Below are 24,695 nucleotides of genomic sequence, written 5' to 3'. Positions count from 1 at the left end.
AACAATATTGTTTTTTTACAAGTATAACAAAAGAATTAACAACTCTCAAACAAATGTTTACTAGTTTGGCCAAGTTTTATTACTGTCAGCTCTAGACTGTACTCACCAGGAAGTCGGACTCTCAGTTGCTAAGCTATCCCTCCTTCACGCTACGAGTTTTCTATGGTCACTCAGGACGCTACTACTGTTGGATGACTTTTTCTTTCTTCCCAAGGTCGGAACCAAAAGGTGGGTCTTGTGTGGCAAGTCGCACTTGGTTTTATGCTCCGTCTCCTCACATGGAGCGCGTGTGCTACGAAGTCAGTCGAGACGTGATTTCAGGCAGACACTTGTGTGGAAGGCCCCTCACCACCACACGGCTCATACTTGTGACCCGAGAGTCAGCAATGTAAACAACCCAGCATTCCCGAAGCCCAGAGGAGGGAAGATGTCAAATACCGCGAGATTTAAGAACTATGCTTAGTTTATTTATTTGTTGGTTTCTTCAATCAATCCTATAATTGCTATTGCTAATATGTAGGTGTTACGCTCTTTCCACATTTAAATAATACAACAATTTGGTTGTTTTTTTTTTACAAATCTGATGTTGCATCTTAAGACCTCCAAGTCTAGACCTCATGTACCATTTTGTTCTGATACTTGTGCTTTCATACGAATAACTTTTTTTTTAGCAATTTAATAGTAATCACATGTAATCATCATCTATTTTTAATCTAGCCTAAAAATTGCTGTAAAAAACTAATTTTTAGGTATATTCATTTAAATTCCTGACAATGTAGTGCAGTAAAAAATCAAAATACATTATAAAAACAGCTTCACTGGCTCCCCATCCCGGCCATTCCGCATTCAATACAAAATCCTGCTCTACGCATTAATCAAAGCCTTTCACAACCTTGCACCTCCATATCTCCATATGGCCTCCTTCATTATGAAGGAGGCCATATGGAGATTTGAACTTCATATCTCCATACCTGCTCGCTGCCTCCGCTCCTCTTCCTCTATCCAGTTTTCTGTCCCTTCTGCCCGTCTTGTCACCATGGGGAGCCGGGCATTCAGTTGCTCTGCTCCCCGGCTTTGGAACTCACTCCCCCCTGACCTCCGCAACACTGACACACTCCCACATTTCAAATCAAAGCTAAAAACTCATCTTTTCCAAATGGCCTATTCACTTTAACATTGACCTTTTCATGTTTTTATATATATTTTATTTAATTGTGTATTTATTTAAATTGTTGTTGTTGTTTTAACAGCTTATTGTATTTTATACTGTATACATGCTGTGCGACGACCTTGAGTGCCCAGAAAGGCGCCTTATAAATAAAATGTATTATTATTATTATTATTAAAAAGTGGCTTTATTAAGTTTTCTTATTATAAACAACGTCCAAGCTTAACTTTTAAACTACCGAGGGGTATTTTTTTAACCCTGAACAATAAAGAAAAAAATTAAATAAAAACAAAACACCAAGTCTAGAGTTCTCTAATTTAACACATAAAAAAGTAGGAACTCTTTTCTGAGCAATCCCAAAAATATTGACCACAGACTTCTTATTAATACCTATAACTGCCATTATTGTCACGTGTCACATGATCAGGGGTGGATTTAGTAGATATAGAAGATATAGTGCACCTGCAGGTTGTTTTTTTGTAGTTTTGTGTATGGAGGGGGTGGGCAGGTCCTAGTATTTTTTGTTGACCGCATAATTTAACATTAATCATTGTATGAGTTTCAAGCCTCAAAAATGAGTCTTTTTTGTTATATATATTTTTCACATGCTTACAAAAAAATAAACCTGCCTCTGCGTCTCCAGAGTCTGATCAAGGATTAAAGTCGTTACAATACCATAATACATAGGTTGACACACCTTATTATGCAGTTTATCACAACAGTAAGACAGTAGTACAGACATGAGTAATTTTATAGTTTCCTCTAACATGTTTGGTTAGTGTGATAAATTTGAAAACTGGGATGCAGCAGAAGAGAAAAAGAGAAGAGAAAATAACAAGACTGAAGTACTAATAATTGATTTAATATTTATTTCTTTCATAAGTGATCATGGTATAAGCGGTAGAATGCCCTTCCTTCGGAGAGTACTATCAGAGACTATCAGAAATGAATGGACTTTGTGGAAGCAACCATCTGACGCAATCAGACTTCCATGCCATTTTATCATTTTGATAACGGACACCTTATCGGAATCTGCCCCTTGCATAATAAATAATAGTTAAAGATTAAAAATAAGATTCTTGCATTTTTTTAAATAATACAATAAAACAAAAATAAAGAGGGGGCTCGGGCATCTAGTCCGGATGCCTCCTGGGCTCCTCCCTGGAGAGGTGTTCCGGGCATGTCCCACTGGGCAGAGGCCCCGGGGAAGACCCAGGCGGGCCTGGGAACGCCTCGGGGTACCCCCAGAGGAGCTGGAGAAAGTGGCCTGGGCGAAGGAAGTCTGGGCATCTCTGCTCAGCCTGCTGCCCCCGCGACCCGGTACCGGATAAACGGAGGAAGATGAATGGATGGATGGAAAAATAAAGCTATTTTAAATTTTCTTTTATTGGTGTTGTTATAAAAATGAATGCTCATTCAGAAACAGCCCAAGTTTTAAAATATGAAATACTTTATTTACTGTTCACATTCTTTGTCTAACAGTTACCAGGACAGGGTCCAGCAACCCTGTGACCCTAAAAGGGACATAGTGGATCAGAAAAGTGGATGGATGTTTGACTCATTATTTTTGTTGGTTAATTGTTTGTCATTCCTCTTTATCATAATTTTAGCTTCACAAAATTAATGTTTCTCTTTCCTGGAATGAAGTATTTGCCTCTTATTTCAGCGTAAGCTGTTTTCTATAGAGTTTTGTCTACAAAAAAGTTTTAGAAATAGAATTGCAATCTAAAATATTGAGGATTCTGCAGAAAATGTCATGCAGAGGGCAGAGCACTATGTTGCAATAAAACTTGCATGTATGACTCAATATTTATTCATTTATATTCACCTCCTATAGCATACTGTAAAATAGTTCATACTGTAACAGATGCAATTTGGATTAATATTTTCCACATTGACCTTTAAGTTTCCAACTCACAAAAAACATTTTTGTTTCATCATTTAAAAGTACAGTTTTTGCTCCTTTTTAGTCACTCTTAAATGATGTCAACTTCAGAGTACTTTAACCTTTACAGTATCTGTTGACATCTTTTCTTTTTCTTCTTCATCTAAAAGATGAAAGCATAAAAATGGTCCAGGAAGCTCTTGAAAAGTGTGAACTCCAAATCCTGCACCTATAAATAATATGGTATTAATCCTAAGGTCAATGATTTAAAAAGAAAAACAAACAGGCGATGATCCACACAAATCTGTGAATCTTCTAGAAAATGACTTAAAATGAAAAGTGCCAAGTTCTTGCAACAGTACTGTTAAAGTCCAGCTCAGGTTCTGCATTAATAAACACAAACCTCAACAATCTGAGGGTTTGAAGTTCTTCTCCAATGATGTAAGAACTCATTAACATTATAAAAAAAACATCATCTGCTAAATTTATATTTACTAATCACTGCTTCTCTGTGCTTGTCCATTGGAGCCAGTGTTGACCCACCATAAAGATCATTATTATCCTTATATGACCATTTGTGTCATAACTGATATACATTTCTGATACCCTTATCTCAATAGCATGATCCAAACCTTCATTTAAAATCCTATTATTAATATTACTTGGTCCATGTTTTTTGCCCTGTAGTACAGTAGATTACCATTCCACTAGAGGCAGTAGGAGGAATTTCCTGCTCATTTTAAAATGTCTGCTTCCATGAAATCTCAAAAACACTTTTAAATGGGAAAAGTTAAGCTAATTTTCAAAACTATATAGGGAGAGTAACTCTTCTATTGTTATTAACTTTTGTGACTGTATGAGAGTAAAGTAAGTTAATAAGTTGACTACTTTTTTACAATATAGTTACACATATTAAAAAATGTGTGTATCAAATTTGAGACCTTGGCTAAATAAGGTGCTTTTTTCCTTAACACACACTATTGTTACATCTTAAACGAACATCGTTTTGAGCAAAAACTTAACATGTCACCCAACATATCATAATTGATACTATCTATATCTCATTAAAAAATAATGTAGCAAATTTTTTGGGGATTTCATGAAAGGCTTTAAAAAACATCTTAATTAAAAAAAGCTAAATGTCTGTTAATTCTTTGATGTAGTTGGCTGTAGGGTTAACCCCCCCCCCCAATAAGTCATTTCTAAAAAATATTTTTTATGAATTAATATCTCAGTGCTTGATCTACCTTTACATATCTAAATTATTAAACAGGATGTTTAATTAGAAGCGAATATTTAAGTACTTGACTTTTCTTAATGTAATCTGCTGCGCACATACAACCATGCTTTCCATCCTCATTCCCAGTCTGTGAGTTGCATATTCTCTAATTGGTGATGTTTAGAGTTTCAGCAAAGTGAGCACTGGCTCACGTGGACAGCAAGGCCAATCAGAGCTGATCCGCTTCGCTTTGATGAGAGCTTTGGTGGAGATTTCAGACTGACAATTCAAACACAGGAAACACATCTGCCTTCTTCCCTTCCTCATTGTTAATAATCAACAAGTTACCTGGGGTTGTGTTTTTTTTTTTCCGTCTCCACACTTCAAGAGGTATTTTTGTTAACCTCACTGCAAATATGGAAAACGGAGAGATGCCTAGAGTGTGGGATCCCCCACCATCTCCACCCTCCAATCTTTTTTTCTCCTTCAACAACAGTTGAAGATTAAAAGAAACGTCTCACAGAAATCTGTCAATTCTGTATGTGAATAATGCTGTGTGGAATTTAATGGCATGAGTTATATTGAGTTTCTTTTACACCCACATTTCCTTTCAATAAGATCAATGCTGCTCAGTGACAGATAGGGACGGTCTTTTGTATCTTAAAATTTCAGGTTTCTGAGGGAATAATTAGATGGATGGATGAAAAGTAATGCATCACTCTGCAGGAGGAGCTGCACCCAGAAATTTTCTTTCTCAGGGCGCATGCCTCAGCGCCTTTTCTTTTTAAAAAGCTATTCAATAATCGTGTTGGATTTCTATTGTTCTTAAAGTAATATTCTTCTCTGATCTAGAACTTTAAGCCAATTGCAAACTTTTTGGTGTGTTCTTTGGTAGATAGTGTTTATTTAAAAGATGGGATCTCACTGAGATTTGGGAATGTTTTAGAATATGAATATGGTTGGCGTCTGTCTTTGTCCCACAGTGTTGCTTCCAAGAATCCAAGGTACTAAAGGTTGTTCCTCATGGGGGAACACAGGCATTTTAATGGCTGAGTTTATACAGACAAGAAATTGAGCTTTATTGATATTTATCTCTGATTCTGTAATTTAAGACCCCAGAAATGCATTAAGCAAAGGTTGCTGTAAATCATGCTTGGGACATTAAACAAAGCATGAATTGGCCATTTACTTTGCATAATTTTTAGACATATTACCTAACCTCCATTTCTGGAGGATTTGGTTCTTGTTCACATTGAATTCCAAAATCTAAGTAATTCCTTTTATAGCATTCTGTTGAAAATATATGGAATTTTTATTACAGCCTGAAGCTAAAGTCATATTTTAAACATTCTAAAAGCAAAAAAAGAGATTGGTGTTTTCACACATGTCATTTTATTTTCCTGTGTTGTTGATTTGGCTCAGGGGTTAGGTATGTCTGCAACGTGGTAAAGACAGAAGCTGCAGTCAAAGCCCCTGTGATCAGGCGCAGACATCATAGAGACCAGCAGATGGAGGGGAGAGGAGCTGCGTGCATCCTCAAGGTTTAGTAAGAACTGAGAGGTTACACTCCTCCAGTACAAAGATGACCTGTCACAACCTGAAACATGCCGTATCAATGCAGATGAGCTTCCTGTTTATGTTTCTCACAGAGTACAGCTATCACAGGAATTGAGAAGAGGATTACAGGTGGAAATATGTATGAAATGTCATCTTTCTCTCTTCCTCTTTCTGTTTCTGCTTAAACCCAGCCCAATACAGAGACAGCATTCATGTGATTCTGCACCATTCACTAATTAATGTTATTTGTCTTCAAAGTGCAATTGCAACCAGTAGTTATCAGCCTTGATCGCAGCCCTTTCAAGGTTGTCTAGATGTGAGCTGTCAAATAACAAATTGATGTAAATACAGAATAACAGCACAACAGAGAAATAAAGGATTTATGGCATGCAGAGAGCACCGCACAAATGAGGCACAGGAGAGATAGTTTGTGATAATGTGAAGGACAAAACTGGCATATTTTTTCTGTCTGGATCACTTTATGAAATCTGTTTCTCAGTGGTTGCTTCGTTTGTCGGCACACACACACACAAAATCCATTTGTTAGTGTGTTACTTCTCTTGGCACACACCCAAAGCAGAGGATCTCTCCACCTGCTGTGCATCATCCAGAGGGGCAGGCCTCAGTCTCACACACACAAGCAAGCACAGAGCATTGGAGCTGTGCCTCATTCACACTGTCACCTCTCTCACATCTGTCTGTCAGCATCGGTGTGCGTGTCCTTTTTGTCCTGTGAATGTATTTGAGTTAGCAGGGTGGATGGTGTGTGAGGTGAGGTTAAAGAGGCACCTGGCAACCAGAGGAGGGAACTGAGGCGGAACTGGCTGAATATCACACTCCCATAAACGCTCACACAAACAACACTGTCTGATCAGCATGTAAACTGCAGATGTGCTCTACGCCTCAGTGATCATTCCATACTTTGTTTGTAACCTTTCTCCTGTCACTCTGTGTGAATGTGTATATATATAATGTGTGATCATGTATGTGTGACCTTGCAAATTCATACAGTATACTTGAAGAATCACATTTTTCTTAGAATAGCCTAATTTTCCTTTTTTTGGTGACAGTGAGAATGACTTGTTGTATGCCCATCCACTTGTTGCATCTCTCCCAGATTTGCAGATAATTGCAAATGAATGTGGATGTAAACAAAAACAAAACTTGCCAATCTTGCAACTTTCCTGTGCAGTCAGTGAAAATGTGAAGGCAGGGGAAGAACCCAACCCAGGGAAACTAAAATCTGAAATAAACTGCAGCTACACTTTCTACCTATTTACATTTATGATATGCTGTAAATGATCCCCAAAGGGCTCCCAAAGACAGTCAAACCTCAATTTAATGTCTTAAATATCTTGAATGTCTCTATGTTGGTAAATTCCATAAGAGAAAAATGAAAGCTTGAAAACTTTTGGATTAGCTTTCGGCTTCTGTTCGAAATGCTTTTTCTGAAGCCTTGTTTTCTTTCCCCTGTCTCACATTTGTCAAAATCCCCCAAGTTTTATAAAGAAAGTTCCCACATGACAGAAAATATGTTGTGTTGTCAGCAATGTTTTGGTCAGATTGCACAGCTGTCGTTTTCTGCAACTGGAGGACGAGATAAAAGAAAAGGGAGAGATGTGAGCTGACAGAAAGGTCTCTTTTCTTACCTGTTGCTGCGCTGATGTCCTTTTGTGATATTCGGAAAGATTTGTTACATCCAACACCAGTCAGTACAACAGCATTTCTTTACATTAACAACATGTTTTTGCACATAAACACCAGAATGTTAGAAATTCAGTTGATTTATTTCACCTCTCGGACGACTTATATAAGAAATAGCTGGACTGGCTAAATCAACTTGCTGACAAGAAGGCTGATATCAGATTCAATTTGTATATATATTAAGTCAATTAATACTCATAAATATATATAGATGAATTGATATACATGTTATTTTATTGTATTCCTACAATCCAACTAGATAGATTTGTCTGAGGTAAGTTGTTATGTGAATCAACTTGTACCTTTATAATCTCAGTTCAGAATAAAATTAAATAAATTGATCAAAATCGATATTTGAAAATCTCATTTGGATTAAGACACAGTAAGTTTATTTTACTATAACGTAAAAAACAACCAAGTGCATCACAGTGGACAACACAGAAAATTATGATGTCATCAGTGCCATCATTACCGTCTAATGTGAATTTAGCAAAGACATGGGAATATACAGTGTGGAAGAATGTTCTAACAATATTTGGATATATTTGGATGTGGAAAAATAACAGTGGGTTGTACTTAAGGAAACAAAAATGTGAACGGATTTGCCGTTAATTCACATTTAGTTGTTTGTCCACATTTTTAATTTACACTTAATTATATTGCAAGAAATACAAGAATACTGGAAATCGTCACTTACACTGTTCAGAACTAAGGTATTTATCTCTGAGTCACACTGGTTAAAGTCTTGGCTAAAGATGTTCTGGATCAATATTAAGTCAGTGAACTGAATTGGATTGTTTTAAAATGAAATGATATCTACTATGAACAGTATCGTCAACAACAAATTTTTATATGAATCAAATAATTGTTCAAATGAATTGTTACACTCCTAATATATATCAATTCTGTATATGTGTGTGGATGTTTGTGTGTATGCATACACAATCCAATAGGTAAGTTGCATTTCAGTCAGAAACAGAGAAGCCCTGCATTTCTTGTCAACACAAGACCCGCGATGTCCAGAATTTTCATCCAGCAGCTCTGAAGGAATGCGTGGAAGGCTGTGTTTGTTTGTGTTTCCGCTGCAGCCGGGCTTCCCGTAGCTCTGTGGTGTCAACCTGCCCACTTTCCTCCCATCAGACGGTGGAACACAGCCCTGCTGCCACAGCGCACACAGGCACCCTGGCGACTGAGGTTTCCTCTTGGACTGACTGAAGTGTTTGCTGTTTCCCACATTTTTGGAATTCAACACCAGCCTGCTCACCAGTCTCCATGTGGCTTTGGTCTCTCTTTCTCTCTCCCTCATTTCCTTCTTTTTTTTCTGTTTCCTCCCCACACTCTTTCCAACTATTATGACACCCATAAATTTTTGTTACTCATATGGCAGCTGGTATACTCAAACTTGTACACCCAATTTTTAAAAAATAAAATAAAAGCAATTATGTGTGCATGACTTTTATTTTAAATAAATGGAGGTGTAGATCTGAATGAAAAATGGAGCTTAAAGTTATGCAGATGTTCAAATGAAAACTCTGTTTTTAATATTATCCACAGTAATAAATTTAGAAACCATGGATGTTTTACGTTTAGCTGGAAGTCAATAACAAACAGGGTTAAATCTTATATTTTTCCAGTGGTGTTTTTTTTTCTCATATGAGGTAATATGCGCATGACCGATAATCCATGTGCTTTATTTTGCAGCTGACAATAGACTGTACAATTCAATCAAAGACAATAATACACATCTCAAGGAAAATGTTAAATAGAGGATGAGGTGCATGCAAAATGAGAATCTCTTCTTTGTCTGCTTCATCTTTTTTTCCCCACTTCCTTCTCTCGTTACAGCCAGATGGCAAAGCTCCAGCTCTGCAGTCCTCTTCATGCACTCATCATCTTTGATGGGCATCCTGCTGCCGAGTTTCAAGGAGGCCATGTGTTTACGAAACGACACTCGTAACAAAAGAAAACTTCTACTTAGCAAGCTTACACAACAGTGGGTGTGGGGTGGAGGAGGTGTGGGGTGGTGGGGGGTTTGGGGGCAGCGATATATATATTTATATATATGTGTGTGTGTGTGTGTGTGTGTGTGTGTGGGTGTGTGTGGGTGTGTGTGTGTGTGTGTGTTGCATTGTAGGAGCAGTAATGAGGGGTGGTGTGCGTTTATGTGTGTTCATACCAAAAACATCCATATGATCTCAGTTTCACTCTGCTCATGCAGGAGGTCAGTCAACCCTCTTCCAATCATGTCCTGCCATTCTGTTGGGTTCCCATAAACTATGTTACATTTGACTGTATTTCAGCCCATTTATCGGTCCGGTACAGACTTCTGTTCACACAGCGTTGGCATGATTATCATGATTATCATACACTGTTGGGTTTCTTCACTTTGGACAAAATTTGTTTGAAAAAAAAAATCATCTGCTGAACATTTGCATCAGAAACAAGTTTTTAAGTTTATTTGTTCTCAATTTTTCTAACATCTTATCCTAATATTGTCTTTGTCTTCAATGGTGAGGAATTCCCATCAAAGTTTTCCCCTTCTCTTAATACTTTAGGGAATTTTCAAACGTCGGGATGTATGGCTGTAATGCCCCAAGAATTGTTCTCCCTGAAAGAAACGATAAAGTAAGAATATATTAACTACAGAGCAACCGGGCTTTATTCTTACTTTTTAGATTTACCAATATGTTAAGCATAAATATAAAAACTATAAATGTATAAATCAATGTGTGCTTTGCAGCATTCCTTTTATTTAAAATTTAAAGCCATGTTCATGCATTAAAAAGCAATTTCATGTTTTCGACTGCAGGGTTCAGATGCAAATCCATGGGGCATTACGTTAAAAACCATAAACATCATAAATTAGGAAATAGAAATCAAAAATGGAGGCAGAAATGAAGGCGTTTAACTGGTCATTAATAACTGAATGCTCCCTCAGTTGCTGATGTGATAAACAAAAAAACTGTATTCAAGAAAGAACACAAAAATGGCAAGTGTAATGAAAGTATAAAAACCCATTTAAAGCAAAGTAGTTTTATTCACACAAATTTAATAAGATATATAACAACCGTTTGGTCCATAAATATTTAAGGGGAAATAGTTTCTATACACCATCTTTATCAAGAAACAGGGAAACATGGACAATCTTGATAGAACACTTACTGTACTCAACTATTAACACGAAGATCAATATATAAGGTTCTTGGATTACCCAACTATATCTGAAAGAGTGCACAAATGCTTTCTATGACATCGCTGCCCCCTTTTTAACAGGATACACCATAAAAAGATCTTCGGAAATCAGATGCAAAACAGTACAAAACTAGTGAGGCGCCAAAAAGGATGTGACTCAGTTAACAAAGAACACATAGATCCTGAATTTCACAAACTCTCTCCCAAGTTATAGCATAAGGCACATAGTAGAACTGAGTTAGGTATCTACTTCATAAGAGTAGATCAAGAGTACCACTTTGTTCTACAAAAGAACAAACTGTGACGCTCACAATGGGATGTGTCAACTCCATTGAAGATTTGCCCGCTCTATCTCTATCTTTTAGCCAGAAGAAACATGTTGTTGTTTTTTCCCTTTTTTTTTTTTTGGTCTGTTCGGTGGCAAGTGTCAGTAAATAAAGTGTTAACATGGTTAAACAGGGGAACACATGGACAATGATTTTCCCACTGGCTTCCCTCTTGACTCCACCCATCTGAGGTCATTAGACTGCTCCTGTCAGCTCTGGTCTGCAACCACTAAAACTAACTCTAAGCCCCTTCTCTTTTTTTTTGTCCCTTTTTAAAATCACATCAATACCCTGAGCAACATGATAAGAACGATAATGCACTTTTCTCTGGGCAGTATATTGTCATTGTGCAACTGATTTCAGCTGTGGATCTAAGGATATGTTTGCTAAGCGTTGTCTGTTTGAGAGTGGTTGATCTACGAGGGCTACAAGTCCAAAGAAAAAAGTGCTCTCTCATGAAGACAATCAACTACAACAGTGCCCATAAACTGCTCACAAATCTGAATTTCTCTTCCCTAATTATAAAACAGTTTCTATCAATGTGACTGCATTACATTTTGAAGGGTTTCCACTGTACAGTTTGCAGGATTCCCTTTTTTCTGTAGATCACAGTTAGGGTGTAAACCAGGACAACATGGGCAAGTTTGTTTTTTTTTAGTTTTCATTTGTCATTTTTGCGGCAAGGATTTGTTGCTCTGCAATGTAATTTAGACCTTTTATATGTAGCTCCGTGAGATATGCATCAAACTCACTCTTCGGGGCTGAAACATTCGGAAATAATTAAAGCCTGTTTTCTGGAGTTACCCATGCACAGAACATTCTATACGTTTATTTCACAAATTATTCAAAAATAGAAAAGAAAATCTGAATGTTGAATAGTGCGAACACAGTGCATACATGTACAGGTTCCTCGTTAATTTGAATTTAACCAATTAAGCATGAATCAATAGAAATGTACAAATAAATTCAAATGCTTTAGGTAAAGGTTTTAGTTTTTTTTAAGGTGGAGTCCAATATAACTTTCTATTCTCTTCAAGTCCAAGAATGTCCGAAAATCCAGAATCAATCTCTGCACTCGCCGTGCAGTTTCAGATGCTACACATTGAGGTGCTTTCCTTGGGTTTTAAAGCGGTGGCTGTTGTCTTGTTGTTCCTGTTTGTGTACACAGTACAGCACTTTCTGTTCCATGGAGCTGTCTCTGGTTGATTTTAAAGGTGTCACTTAAAAAAATAAAATGTCAATTGAGGAAAAAGCTTCCCAAAAAAAAAAATCAAATAAAAAGAGGCAAATCAAATCAGATAAAATAACAATCAGTTTGCTAAAGATAGCTTGTTAGAAAAGGTTTGTCAAGGTAGTTTGTGAAGGGCTCCCCGAATCATGGCTGTCCAAACTAGAGGTGACGGAGGTCACTACAGTGATAGAGGGGTTTGTCAGGTCTGTTAGTGTGGCTGCGCTGGAAGGGGGGGTCAGGGCCCCACTGTCGGAGGAGGGCGGAGGGAGTGAGGTGCCATCAGCCTTATCAACACCTCCATTCTCCTGTCGCAAAACGTTCCTTCTGAATTTGGCTCTTGCGTTTTGGAACCAAACCTGCAAACCAATCCCAGTGTGGCTTTTACTCTTTATGCTTTAAGTAGATTAATTTAAAATAAATAAATAAAAGAAATCATTTGAACAGTAGATTACATGTAAACAGTTCCTATTGTTGTTGCCCTGATCTCAAAATATGCCATATATTCATTTTCAAACTCAGTTTTGGGGCAGGTAACAGATCTTTGTAGCTCCTGAACACTAAATACAATAATGTGGATTTTAAAAACAAATAAAAACAAATTGCTATTCTTAATTATTTCTATGTGAGAGTTGAACATCACAGTTTTCTGTCCCATATAGCTAAAAATAACATGTGCACTCTCTTTGCTGATAAGAATTTTAGCTCTTTTCTTCTTGGTAAGCTAAATTTCTTTTTTCTTTCCTATTAAAATAACATTTAATCAGTTTCATTTACCCCTGGATATACATCTAATGACTACATGGACCAACGAAACAAAGCAAAACTAAAAAGATGACAAAATGAGGGGGGCATGAAGGAGGAATGAGGTGCACACACACAGGTGGAGGGGGGTAAACACAATAGTAAAGAGGTCCTCAGCTTACCTGTAGAACTCTTTTAGTGAGGCCCGTTTTCTGAGCCAGCTGCTTTAAGTCCTTGGCATCTGGGTTGTGGTTGATGGCAAAGTAGGATTTCATTGTCCGCAGCTGATGGTGCTTAAAGGAGGTACGCATGCGCTTGGTTTTCTGCGTTGGAGGGTAGGCCTGCTGGTCCCGGTCCAAGTGGTCAGTGTCATTCTCGTTACACCCTGCGGAGAGAGACACTTGACTTAAACTTTGAAACCTGTTGAAAACTATTTATTTTTGTAAAAAGAATGAAATAAAGATATTTTTGGGCGAAAACAGCTATTATTGCTGCATTGATATTCAGCAAAACTCGTAAAAACAGTTTCGAAGTCTAAAATAACCAATAAAGTTATGTAGATTTTAAAGTAGATTTTTATATTGAAATATTGTTCATGATCAAAATTTCGGAGTTTAAATGCTTTGGATTGACTGATATGGAAGGTTTATCCTCTGATTAGCAGTGAACTGTTTTAAATGAATAGTTTGAGCCAAAACAATAAAGAATCTGATTAGCTGTAGTAGTAGTTTTCCAATATTTTTACTATACGTTAAATTAAATACTCAAAACATAAAGGATGCAGAGGAATTCTTTGCATTTTAGGACAAGGCTTAATCATATCTGCTTGTGTTGGCAAAGCCTAACAGAGTATAATGGGCCTCATTTGTCAGTAGCTTTCAGTGTAAAACACCTAAAGTGGATCCAGTAAATTAAATGAAACTGGGGCTAAACCACTGCAATGTCCAAACATTAATCACAGCAAGAGTGAATCGTATTACAATATTTTATGAGGGGATTATTATGGGGTACTTTTTGACCAGACAAACAGCCAGACAAGTTCATTGACAGACCATAGAATAATCTGATAACATGTTTAAAAACATGTTTAAATTTTGGTGTAACGCAGTTACAAAAATATACCTTTTTGCATCGTGAAGCAACACTCGTGTTTTTGTGTTTTTTTTTAATTGCAATTGCAATTTTCATTGACTTGTGTTTCTCTCCCAATTGCCCACTAGGGGTCTCTATATCCATGCAAGAACAGAGTTGAGTGAGTGGGGAAGAATACACAGTAGACCCACAGCTTTCCCTGGTGGAAACAAACACGAATGTTCTCACTAAAGCAGAAACAAAACCTCAAACAACACCTTTCTATTCGACAGAACTGCGAGTTTCCTGATCTGACAGAGCCATTAACATGAACAGTTTGAAAGTGCTATGATAGGGTGCGGGAAGAAGCCCCGCATGGCCTGGGAGAAACTAAAGCACTCTGACAAATAGAGAAAACGATTGAGCTTTCCTCCCAATTTTCAAGGCTTTGCAGACAATTTGTTCTTTGTTTTGTTACATGTCAAATATAGTTTAATAAGGTTAAAATTTACATTTAAAAAAAAAATCGATATTTTGCGTTTATTTAATTCCATTATTTAAAGAAAATTATAAATAATAGCAATAATAATTAAACTTTTAATGTGTATAAATGGTTATTAGTGACTTATAATTCACATTTGTTGTTTGTTTTTTTAACTGTTATGAATGGATGTTATATTATATTCCTCTTGTTGTTTCTTTTTTAAAAGCAATAAGATCGTGTTTTTGTATATTTTTTGTCTTTCCAGTTAAAGAAAACTTTAGGATTTGCAGAACTCCTGGCGTTTGTGTTCCCAAATAAGAGTGCTTCCAGCCAGGGCGCTGACTGTGCAGGGTTGTGTGTTCGGCCCCTGGCCTCTCTCCCCGCAGCAGGCCCCTCTGCGCGCAGCGGCTGTGGCCCTGAGAACCGCGCTGACCGCCGCACAGAGAGCCGGGGATTCCAACGTCACTTTCAATTAACACAGAACAATTAACGCGCAGATTACCCCTATTCCTCCCCATTCAGCAGGAACACAGAAAACTTGGCCCACAATGACAAAACTTCTCAAGCGCGCACTAATTCGGAGAAAGCGACAACAAAACGGGGACGCTGCAGGAAAGGTTGGGGGGAGTGGGGGTTATAACATGCATTTATTCATAGCAAGATTTTTTTTAAAAGTCCAATTCTCGCTGGGTGAGTGTTTCAATCGCGTTTGTTCTGCGACTAAAAGGATAAAGCGTGAAAATTGGGATTTTTTACGCAGGGACCCTCAAACGGAACAACTGCTCGCACCCAGTCGATCGATGCTCGGGGTTGACGGCGAGGTCGGATTTGGTGCACACGCCGTGGAATCCGTGCGTAAAAGACGCGTGGACGGAGAGCTGCAGATCAATTAGCCCGCGGCGGGAGCAACGCAGGCAATGTTCACCTACATCTCAAAGGGCCCCACGTTACAGATGTGTTCATTTCAAGCGTGTAAGATGGGGTGCTGTGGCGGGGGTCCACTGACGAAAGCGACTGGATAAAACAACAAAAAGGACCCTAACGCACAGCGGTGGATAAACACTCCCTTTAAAGCCAAAGTATTTCAATAGTTTATTGGTTTATTTATTTTAAAATAGTTTAATTTTTATTAATAGTTTTTTAATTTAAAATTACAATTTATGAACCATAAGCTGCAAACGAGTTTAAAACTAAAGCTTCAATGCGAGTTTCCAATCAGACTAAATGTAGGCCCCGTGCGTAAATTCTATTTGACCTGTAACTCTCTTGTCCTTCTGCTCTGCGCTTCTCAGGTCAACCGCTTAAGGACATTTAGAAGCAGAAAAAAACCGAAGCAGACTCGTCCCAAGTCATGCTTCTATCTGTTTGTGTCCTTGGTTCCACGGCAGATTGTGCTCCAAGAGCAGCATACCCTCTCACCTGTGTTGTAGCTGGGAATATCTATCCCCATGGCGGGGCTCTTCCTCTTGCGCGGCCTCCCTTTCTGAGTCGTGCCGGTACCGTTGAAGTAAGGGAGCGCGAGGCCGCCGCCCTTAGCTGCCAGCTCGGCGAAGTTGAGTTGAGGGTGGTAGTCCGGTCCCTGGACCAGCGTCTCGAAGTGGAGACGGCAGTAGACCAGGCTGTCCTTCATGCCGAAGTGGTCACCCGTGGTCAGGGTCTTGTTGCAGGTGGTGCAGGTGAAACAGCTCAGGTGATACACGGAGTCGCGCGCTCTCATCACCATCTCTGAAGCTGATATTCCGAGGTGGCAGCGCGCGCACCTCTGCACGGAGAACCTTCTGGAACAGACACATCGTCAAGACTCCTCCAAGGTATTTTCAGAAGACAAAACAAATGCAGCGCTGACATCCACAATAAAACATTTTAAAGGTCACACAAAATTGTGACAACAAATATAAAACACACGGAACTTTTAAATCAAAATGACGTGTTTTAATTAAAAATATATATAATGTGCCTCTTATAACAAAAAAAAAAAAAAACAATTACATGGACTCCTTCGTTTTCAATGAGAACTAACTGAACGAACTGATAGTGATGTCAAGTGGTTCAGAATGGCTTCCCTGCAAAAGCTGCCATTAGATAAATATAGAACCAAATCAGCATATAAAGAAAAAATGGGAAAAGATGACTCGTCTGTTCCACGTGGCTCACATTATAAAGCTGCAGAGCATGCCAGCTCACGGCAGTGAACAAAACCATATTTAATAGCAATAACACCATGCAGCCCCCCCTGGGTGACAGTTATATCATCCAGGCATCACTGAGGCCCGCTTTGGCTTTACTACCACAACGTAACTTTTAGAGTTTCTATTTATCCATCCTGAAATTACAAGACTTTGCGTAAAGAGGCTTTAAGGAGCTGCCCAAACTGTTGGTCAGTGAGTGAGGCGCACGTTTTGGATTTGAATAATGTCTGTTACCTGTAGTAATCCTCTTTGCAATAGATACTCCCATCCTTGGCAAAACATGTTAGCTCCGACTCCAGAGCGAGTTTACATTCACAGCATTTGAGACACCGCAGGTGCCACTGTTTGTCCACGGCGAGGAGGTAGTATCTGTCCGAAATCTTCCCACCGCAGCCGGCGCACAGGGCAGGCTTCTCCGGGCTCATCGAGGGCAGAGTCTGGGGGACGGGGGGAAAGTGTGAGGTTCAGGTCAACCGAGTCTTTTCACAGAGCATTCAAGCGAAAAAAACACTGTGGGAATGAATAAATGAGAAGTTTGACCAAACATTTCGTTTCATTTCCCAGTGGCACTCAGAATATCCTTCAAAATGGTTTGCTCGCGTCATAACTGTCGAAGAATTCCTGTTTAAAAAATACTTAATAAATAAATCAGCATATTTGCCCATCACCAAAAGTGCAATAATCTTCTTTTTTTTAGTTTTGCTAATTAACTTGTAGATTTGAAATTTAAAAAGGAATTATTTGTTTGCTAAAAATATTTAGAGACATTTTTTAATCTTCATTAATTATATATTCTGTCCAATTACCTCACAACAGAAAATATCTTAGAAATTTTCTAACGCATATTTTAAGGCAAAAATGCATATGTGAAAAATATCTATGTATTGGATAAAATTTAGGTTATGATTAAGTTAAAAAAAATCGGAACAGTATATCAAAAGATATCACAGCCTCTGGGCGTGCCACAGGAAAAAGATTTTGAAAAGGATTTTCAAAATAAAAAAAGACAAAGCATATGATAGGAGGACTCACCGAATCTCTCCCGTTGAGCTGCATGCCCTTCGCCAGGCGCGACTCCGATTTGGAGCGCCTCTCCATTTCCTCCATGATCCCCTGGATGTGATCCCCGGAGATCCCGTGGAAAAGCATGGCTCCCGGTCCTGGACGCAACGTGCAACTGCCTGGCTCTGTCTTGCAGCCCACAACTTCCATATACCGTACCGCGGCGCAGCGACCCCGCTCCCTCAGCACATCCGAGTGGGCTCAGCGGAGCTCTAAGACAGAGGCGCACCACAATCAACCACAAAAAAGCCCGCAGATCGAGAGCAGCTCCTCCGACAGACGGAAAACTGGGAGATGGGGGGGGGAGGGGGTAGAGGAGGACTACAGCATGGGTGGGACAGGAGTGATGGGGTTACATCAGTCCCTTTCCTGCTCCTCTCGTGAATGTCCAGCAGAATAAAAGAGGGAAAAAAAGTATATAGTCCAGATGATGCGACAAAACCAATGTGGAAGTGATGGTGCTGGGGAGGGAGGGAGAAGGGGAGGGGGGCGGCGGCTACCGCCTGAGAACTCGCATTAAAAAAATGGTGACAAAGTTTTTGCACCCCCTCCTCTTTTTCTTTTCTTTTTTTTGGGGGATTTCTCCTTCCCGAGTTCCCAGTCAGGAGGTTCCTCTGCGCGCGGAGGTCAGGTTGGGACTGCCTGCATTTGAGAGCCGTGTCCTATTTGAGAAGAGAGCAGAGCCGGCCCAGTCTGAATAATTTGGTAGGAGGAGTTCCTTCTCCTTCTCCTCTCCTCCTTTTCTCTCCCTCTCTCCTCTCGCTCCGCGCCTGTCTCTCAACCTCTCTCCTACCGATTTTCAACAAAGAGCTGTCACTCTACCCTAAAAAAATCTCCAGATTCTGGCCGCGTTCAGGACAATTGCTGTATGGAATTTACATTTCCACCGCTGCTATTATTTCATGAAAACCTACTATTGCACAAATAATCTTATATAGAAGATTGGCCTAATACTTTTTCATCGTGTAAGTGTTAAAACACAAACATAATAATGGTTTAAAACAGGAGAAGAAATGTGTTTTTTAATTTTTTTGTTTTGTTTTTTAAAACGTGTCTTCCTAATTGGTTTCATTTGGGTTTTGATGAACCAGAATTGACCCGAATCAGGTGTTTGGATGTCCCTAATTAGTGTAATGATGGGGTGAGAGTGTGTGTGGAGGAGGGGGGGGGGGGGGGTCATAAATTCATTGTCTGGGGCGGGACAGTGATCAGTAACAAGCGGGGGCGGGGACTACTAAGATTAAATATGAAGGGAAAAAATTCCATTAAAAAATGTTTTTTGTAAGCTTCTACTTTGATGCTTTTATTTTTGAATTATTCTTATTTTATTTTTATAAACTCCAATTTCCCACCCTGAATAATAGTAATAATAATAATAATAGTAATAATAATAATAATATTACTAAATCCCGTCTTCCCTCTCTCTGTAAATGAGGCCAAAACCTTGTTTACCTGCAGGAGAGTTGAACTGACAACCCAAACTGGATTTAATTTGTCTTGCAGTCTTTGCTACAAACTGGGTTTTGGAGGGAGATGAGAGATAAAAGTAGACCTCCAGTTGGTGGTCGCCACAGGGGAACCATAAGCAGTTTTTTTGTGCATATTTCAAGAAATGTAAGCGTTAAGAAAATCCATTAACTATCCTCTATGTGAAACATGGAAGGATAAAGCCAAAGGAAATATCAGTGTTGCGTTTAAAGGGTGTGAACACTCTGTTACGCAAATAAAAAAGGGATTTTTTTTTTAGCGTCCAGTAAAGGCCAAGCATGGTGACAACTAACCATAATAACTAACCATAAGAGTGATTGTGACAATCACAAAGCAGGCCTTTAGCTGAAATCAGGGGGATAAACTCTAGACACATCAGTTTTCTGGATTTTGCCGAGACTTTCTGTCCAATAATAGACAGAGGCTCGGGGTGGGGGTGGGTTGCAGGTGTGGATGCTTCATCTTAGGACGCGTAACATTATCATGTGAACCCCTCCTCCTCCTGCATCCTCCACCTACCGCACACAAACACACATCATGGAGGTGTGCTGGCTCTAATTGGAAGCCCCTTGATAACAGCAGCAAAAGTCGAGGCTCCGGCCCTCCTGGACGGACTGGACCCGCAGCTGTTCGTCGGAGGGGCCAAATAAAAAATTAAGGAGGGGGTGGGGGGTTAGGTCACCTGGACAAAGACGCCCCAAGAGAAAAGATAAAACCGGCTCACTTATATTTATTCCAAAGCGGATTGTTTTGCATATTCTTTCCTATATTTTTATGCGAATGTGTGCGTAAAAACCCAAATCGCCTTAAAAATGGTTGCAAAAGTGCTGTTTGGACTCGTCGCCTCCAGCGGTGACATTTCTTTTTGACTGATGATGCTTTAACATTGTCTCAGTGAACATCAAAGGGACGTGCTGCTGTTTTGTTTGGGTTTTTCATTTCTCTGTCTAATTGAGATGTGAACGCTGCCACACATTACAGGATATATAGTTTACGCGTTTAATCTTTTCTTTAAAATATCCTATTACTGTACTATCAGAAAGCTGAGGGAAAAGGTGAACTTTGCCTTCAAAAACGTACACATTTAAAAAATAAACACAAAAATAAAAGACAATTAATTTGAACTTTTTTAATCTTCATGGTTGAAACTACGTTTTCTCCATGGTGGCATCATAAATAAACATTTAATGCTGGTTTTGAAACGTTGCGTGTCCTTTTTTGCTTTAGTTAGTGTTAATGATTTGACCTGATTTAGGATGTGGGCTGTGACCTTGTTTAACGAAATAAAACAGCGAAAAACATCAACGCAATGAGCGCAAATTAAACGGCATTTTAAACAAAAAATGGAAGAAGAAAAAACAACGAATAAATTAAATACACAAGTGTTAAAAATAAAAAAAAACAACCATAGATCATATTATTGTCAAATAAATTATTATGCAAAATTTACAAAATTACATAGCGTATTGTTATTTCTAAAGCGTCACTTTTTAATCTAAGAAATGCAAAAGAAAAAATTATGTTATGTACAAAGGAGGAAAAAAAACTAGGTAAAGACCTAAAAGGATTTCATATTTATATTTTTTAAAGAATGGAAAAAAATATGGAGATCTCGCTATACTTTCTTTGGCCTCACCTTCCAGCACATCCTCCTGCAGAATTCACTGTCGCTCTTTTTGTCACCAGATGTGTCGCGCGCTGCTTGACGCGCACCCATCGCTCGATTTCAGACGGCTTTTCGCTCAAAAACAACCCAATTTGGCATTTTTTAAATTGTCCCGAAGACCAAGAAGCCGAAGAGAAGGTCTTACCTGAGGCTGCGCAGCGTGTGTGAGTCCTCTGTGCTGCGTGCGTGCAGGCTGACAGGCGGGCGGGCTGCGGTCTGTGCGCACACAGCATAGGAGGCAGAGGAGAAGCTGCCGGTATGGGGGGCTGTTCCTCGTTACCGCACCTCCACTTCGAGCGTCAATTAAAACACAAGACATTTAAATATTCCTCTCTCGTATGCAACCCTAAACGCAACACACTGACAAAAGGCAAGCTCTTGGCCCACTATGTTTGTAATTTCTGATTTACCGCAAAATGCGGGAAGACCCTTAAGTTTTTAAGGCAAACGATTTATGAATACAAACATAAATGTAATTAGTGCCAAAACTTGACATCATTGATGTATTTTCTTTATTTTGGAATGACATTTTTCTTTCTGCATTAAAGCAGATCTTTATGCACTAAAAACAAAAGCGCACAGCTTATAGTCACCAAACTGTAACATGATATGTGCGTTTGCTGAATGCAACTCAAGTGAGAGCAGTTACAGCTCCAGTTTCACTGTCTGCACGTTTATGTGAATAAGCAGCCTAATTATATGGGTGTACAGTCAAACTGGATCAATCAGCCAGACAAAGATGTGGGGGCGCGGACACGCACGCCAGCACACAAACGCGTAAAATGACCAAATGCCAAATCTGAAGCCTCTTCGAAATAAAAGTGCTCATTAATTTTTTTTTTTTTTTTTTGGGGGGGGGGGGGTCTGAGCGTAGTAATGACGTGGAAACAGCAAAACAGTAAAGGGTTCTTTAAAACGTTTATTTTGATTATTATTTACATTTAGAACGTTTATTTTGATTATTATTTACATTTAAAAATTGTGGAAAAGTTGAGGATTACATGGCTATGGATGCAAAAACAGAAAAAAACCTACACAATTTCTAAAGAAAAAAAAAGGTTCTGGAGAACACAAACAAGCATTTCTGATTTTTTAAAAACACTTAAAAAAGAAAAATATTTGTGGAATAATCAATACTCAACCTCTGAAGTGACTGTAGCCATCTTTCCTGCAGAACCAAGGTGACATTTTTCATACAAATTAATAGCAATAATTGGGGGACTATTCTGCACATATGTGACTTCCTTTTAAAGATAATTTTAAATAAATCACAAAAATGAACAATTTCAAGGATTAATTCATTTCAAATACTGTTTATGTTAGATTAAAAGTGCTAATTCTGTGTGATTTGTGTTTTTCAGAGCTGAATTATTATTATTACTTACATTTTTTCTGATTGTTTTATTCCAGATGATTAATCTGACAATTTGAACAAGAAAAAAATGTGTCTGTTGTCTCCACCTGCTGTATTTAGTGTTAACACAACAAAAGACAGGGTCACCATGAAAAGTGGGTGTCCCAAACCAACCATCAACCTCCTGGAGAACAACCCTCTCAGGCACAGATGGACAAATTTCAATTGACAACAAGTTAAGGGAATACAGTGTTAGTGAACGCTGCTGCTGGGAGCAAAGGGTGACAATTAATTACTCCGTTGCACTGCCTGCATAAATGATCATGTGCCACACTGCTAAGAGTCATTTTGCTTTGCTCCTTCAGCCTGGGTTGACATCACAGTGTGTCTCATCAATAATGCAGCAATGCAGGGATCCATTTCAGAGTGTACCACAACACGTAATGCTCATGTAGCGTTCTTCGACTGTGACACCCGGGCAGGTGCTGCAAGGTGCTTGGTTCCTCTCTGAAACCACGGCTACAGCACAAAGCGGGTTCCTCTCTGCTGTAGGGCATGGTGGCTGGATTACCACACATCCAGGGTTCATCTGGAGCTATCGTTTCTGGGTCACCTCAAGTGACACCAAAACTCGCCATGGGAGCTCTCCTGAAAGATTAAAAAAAAGAAGAGGAGGAGAGGCGGAGGAAGATGAGGCAGTAAGGCTTTTTCCAAGATCCACTGTGGAGCGGGGAACCACAGGCTAAACACTGACAGAATGAAGGAAAGGGGTGGGAGGGTAAGGGAGAGGAGGAGAAACAGAGGGAGGAGTGAGGCAGTGTGAAGTCACATGTATCCCAGTCACATGAGCCTGGATGGATGGATGGCTGGGTGAGACCTCCTGGAACATCTACAAACTGCAGACATGGCCCCGTAAGCATTAAAGAAAAAAAAATCAAAATCGGTGAGAAAGATGAAGAGATGAACAGTATATCAGTAATTTATGACAGAATATGCTCATGTATTTTTCAGACATATTATTCCAAATCCTAATGTATCCTGATTGTCATTTTCCTGCTCCATTCCTTTCCCCCTCAAACTCCCAGTTTCCTCCACTTTTTCCTCTCTGTCTCTCCTGTTCTCCCCCCCTCTCTCCACCACCTCCCCCCATCCAACCCACCACCTCTTCCCTCCACCCCTCCTTTCCTTCCATCTCCTCCCTGCTCTGCTCTGCTGGAGCTCAAATCACAACCGTGGTCCCTGGCAGATGGAGGATAGGAGAGAGAAGCTCTTAACTAGCCAGCCTGAGCCTGTGCTCTCTGCACACCAACTGCTGCCTGCCTCCCCTCCCTGCCTCCAGAGCAGCTCCAGCAACACACTGCCACCGTCTCACACACCCGCCCTCATCCACCTCCTCTGGGGACACAGTATCCTCCTGGGGAATGGTGCGTATATTAGTCCATATCTGGCCACACTAAAAAGGACACGGAAACATAATAGATGGATGTTCTCTATCATAATACAATCTTACAGGAGCCTGTCGGTGGAGATGTCGGCTGCTCAAACTGTTTTCTTCCTCTGACTTCAGCCAATCAGTGAATGCGGAAAAGTGAGCTGTATAATGTGAGTTTAGTTGTGGGTTAGATGCTGTAAAAGCTATAGAAAGCAGTGACATTGTCTGGCAGGAGCAAAAAAAAAAAAAAAAAAAAACAGGCCAAAGGACTCCTCTGGCGCTTAGGTGCCTTTGACTGACTTTTATCTGGGCTCATCTGGCAACCACGACTTATCCTGGCATGAGTCTGACCACCAGTTGCGGTTGGAGAGAGAAACTGTCCCTCTGTGCTATTTGCAGCCATGTCTGTCCAAAGGAATCTAGTGCGCTGACTGTCACTCAATAGCCATGCATGTTTTTTATCACTAATTCTACCACAGGGATGTGGTTGTCCATATGACCACTGTGGAGGCTGTTGCCCTCAGGCGAGCTGACGTTGTCTGTGTAGAAGGACCAGACGTTGATGTAGGGGCTGCTCAAATGCTGCTTGAATATCAAGACACCCGTGCATGTAGCCAGACACGCACGCTCACACAAACACACAAGGCGGCGGCGCCTGGCCAATTGCTGAGACTGATGTTCCTTTCAGCAATCATATAACTGACACTCAAGTTTTTTTCCCCGCCAACCCCATGTCAGTTCCTGGCTGGTCTGGCCAACAGTGATGGAGATACTGTAACTGACTGTGGTTGGGGCCTTTGGCCGCGGGGCTGTGTGAGATAGTGGGGGCTGCCCGGCCTGTCAGCTGGTTGTGACTAGAGCCCGTCTGGTCACGGAACCAAACTGGACAGCTCCCTCTTTCTCTGCGGCTACAGAGCCATCGTCCT

The 24,695-nt window shown here is 39.7% G+C and overlaps 2 protein-coding genes across 6 annotated transcripts in view; both read right to left on the bottom strand.

Moving 5' to 3' along the window:
* nek7 (NIMA related kinase 7) overlaps window positions 1–395 on the bottom strand; it is a 67,110-nt gene extending 66,715 nt beyond the window's left edge. Inside the window, exon 1 of the mRNA XM_023954265.1 lies at window positions 107–395. The gene's annotated coding sequence lies outside the window, so the exon portion shown is untranslated. The remainder of the gene's footprint in view (window positions 1–106) is intronic.
* Window positions 396–9,172: 8,777 nt separating this feature from the next.
* lhx9 (LIM homeobox 9) lies at window positions 9,173–21,256 on the bottom strand. Of its 5 annotated transcripts, none has more exons than XM_004067928.4 (6): window positions 21,129–21,256; window positions 17,800–18,041; window positions 17,002–17,204; window positions 15,998–16,356; window positions 13,206–13,408; window positions 10,563–12,638 (listed from the first exon to the last, which is right to left on the bottom strand). In XM_004067928.4, exons 2-6 carry the CDS (start codon window positions 17,977–17,979, stop codon window positions 12,384–12,386), a joined length of 1,200 nt encoding a protein of 399 aa, XP_004067976.2. In that variant the 5' UTR covers window positions 17,980–18,041; window positions 21,129–21,256; the 3' UTR covers window positions 10,563–12,383. The 5 variants fall into 5 exon arrangements, with proteins under 5 accessions (XP_011472348.2, XP_004067976.2, XP_020558063.2 ...); XM_020702404.2 differs by lacking the exon at window positions 21,129–21,256 and adding an exon at window positions 18,186–18,760; XM_011474046.3 differs by lacking the exons at window positions 10,563–12,638; window positions 21,129–21,256 and adding an exon at window positions 9,173–10,141 and having other exon boundaries at window positions 17,800–18,740.
* Window positions 21,257–24,695: the final 3,439 nt, after the last annotated feature.

This window comes from Oryzias latipes, chromosome 4 (assembly GCF_002234675.1).
Source record: "Oryzias latipes chromosome 4, ASM223467v1".
Classification (NCBI taxonomy): Eukaryota; Metazoa; Chordata; class Actinopteri; order Beloniformes; family Adrianichthyidae; genus Oryzias; species Oryzias latipes.
The sequence above is the reverse complement of the archived record's forward strand: the minus strand, read 5'-3'. Positions and strand labels throughout refer to the sequence as shown.

What these genes read in the sequence shown, in the direction of transcription:
- lhx9 (XM_004067928.4), bottom strand. Translation starts at nt 17,979, where the DNA reads ATGGAAGTTGTGGGCTGCAAGACAGAGCCAGGCAGTTGCACGTTGCGT. An exon ending in AGCTCAACGGGAGAGATTCG is followed by an intron (nt 17,205 to 17,799) that starts GTGAGTCCTCCT and finishes CCCGTCCCCCAG; the next exon opens with ACTCTGCCCTCGATGAGCCC. An exon ending in TATTCCCAGCTACAACACAG is followed by an intron (nt 13,409 to 15,997) that starts GTGAGAGGGTAT and finishes CTCTCTCCGCAG; the next exon opens with GGTGTAACGAGAATGACACT.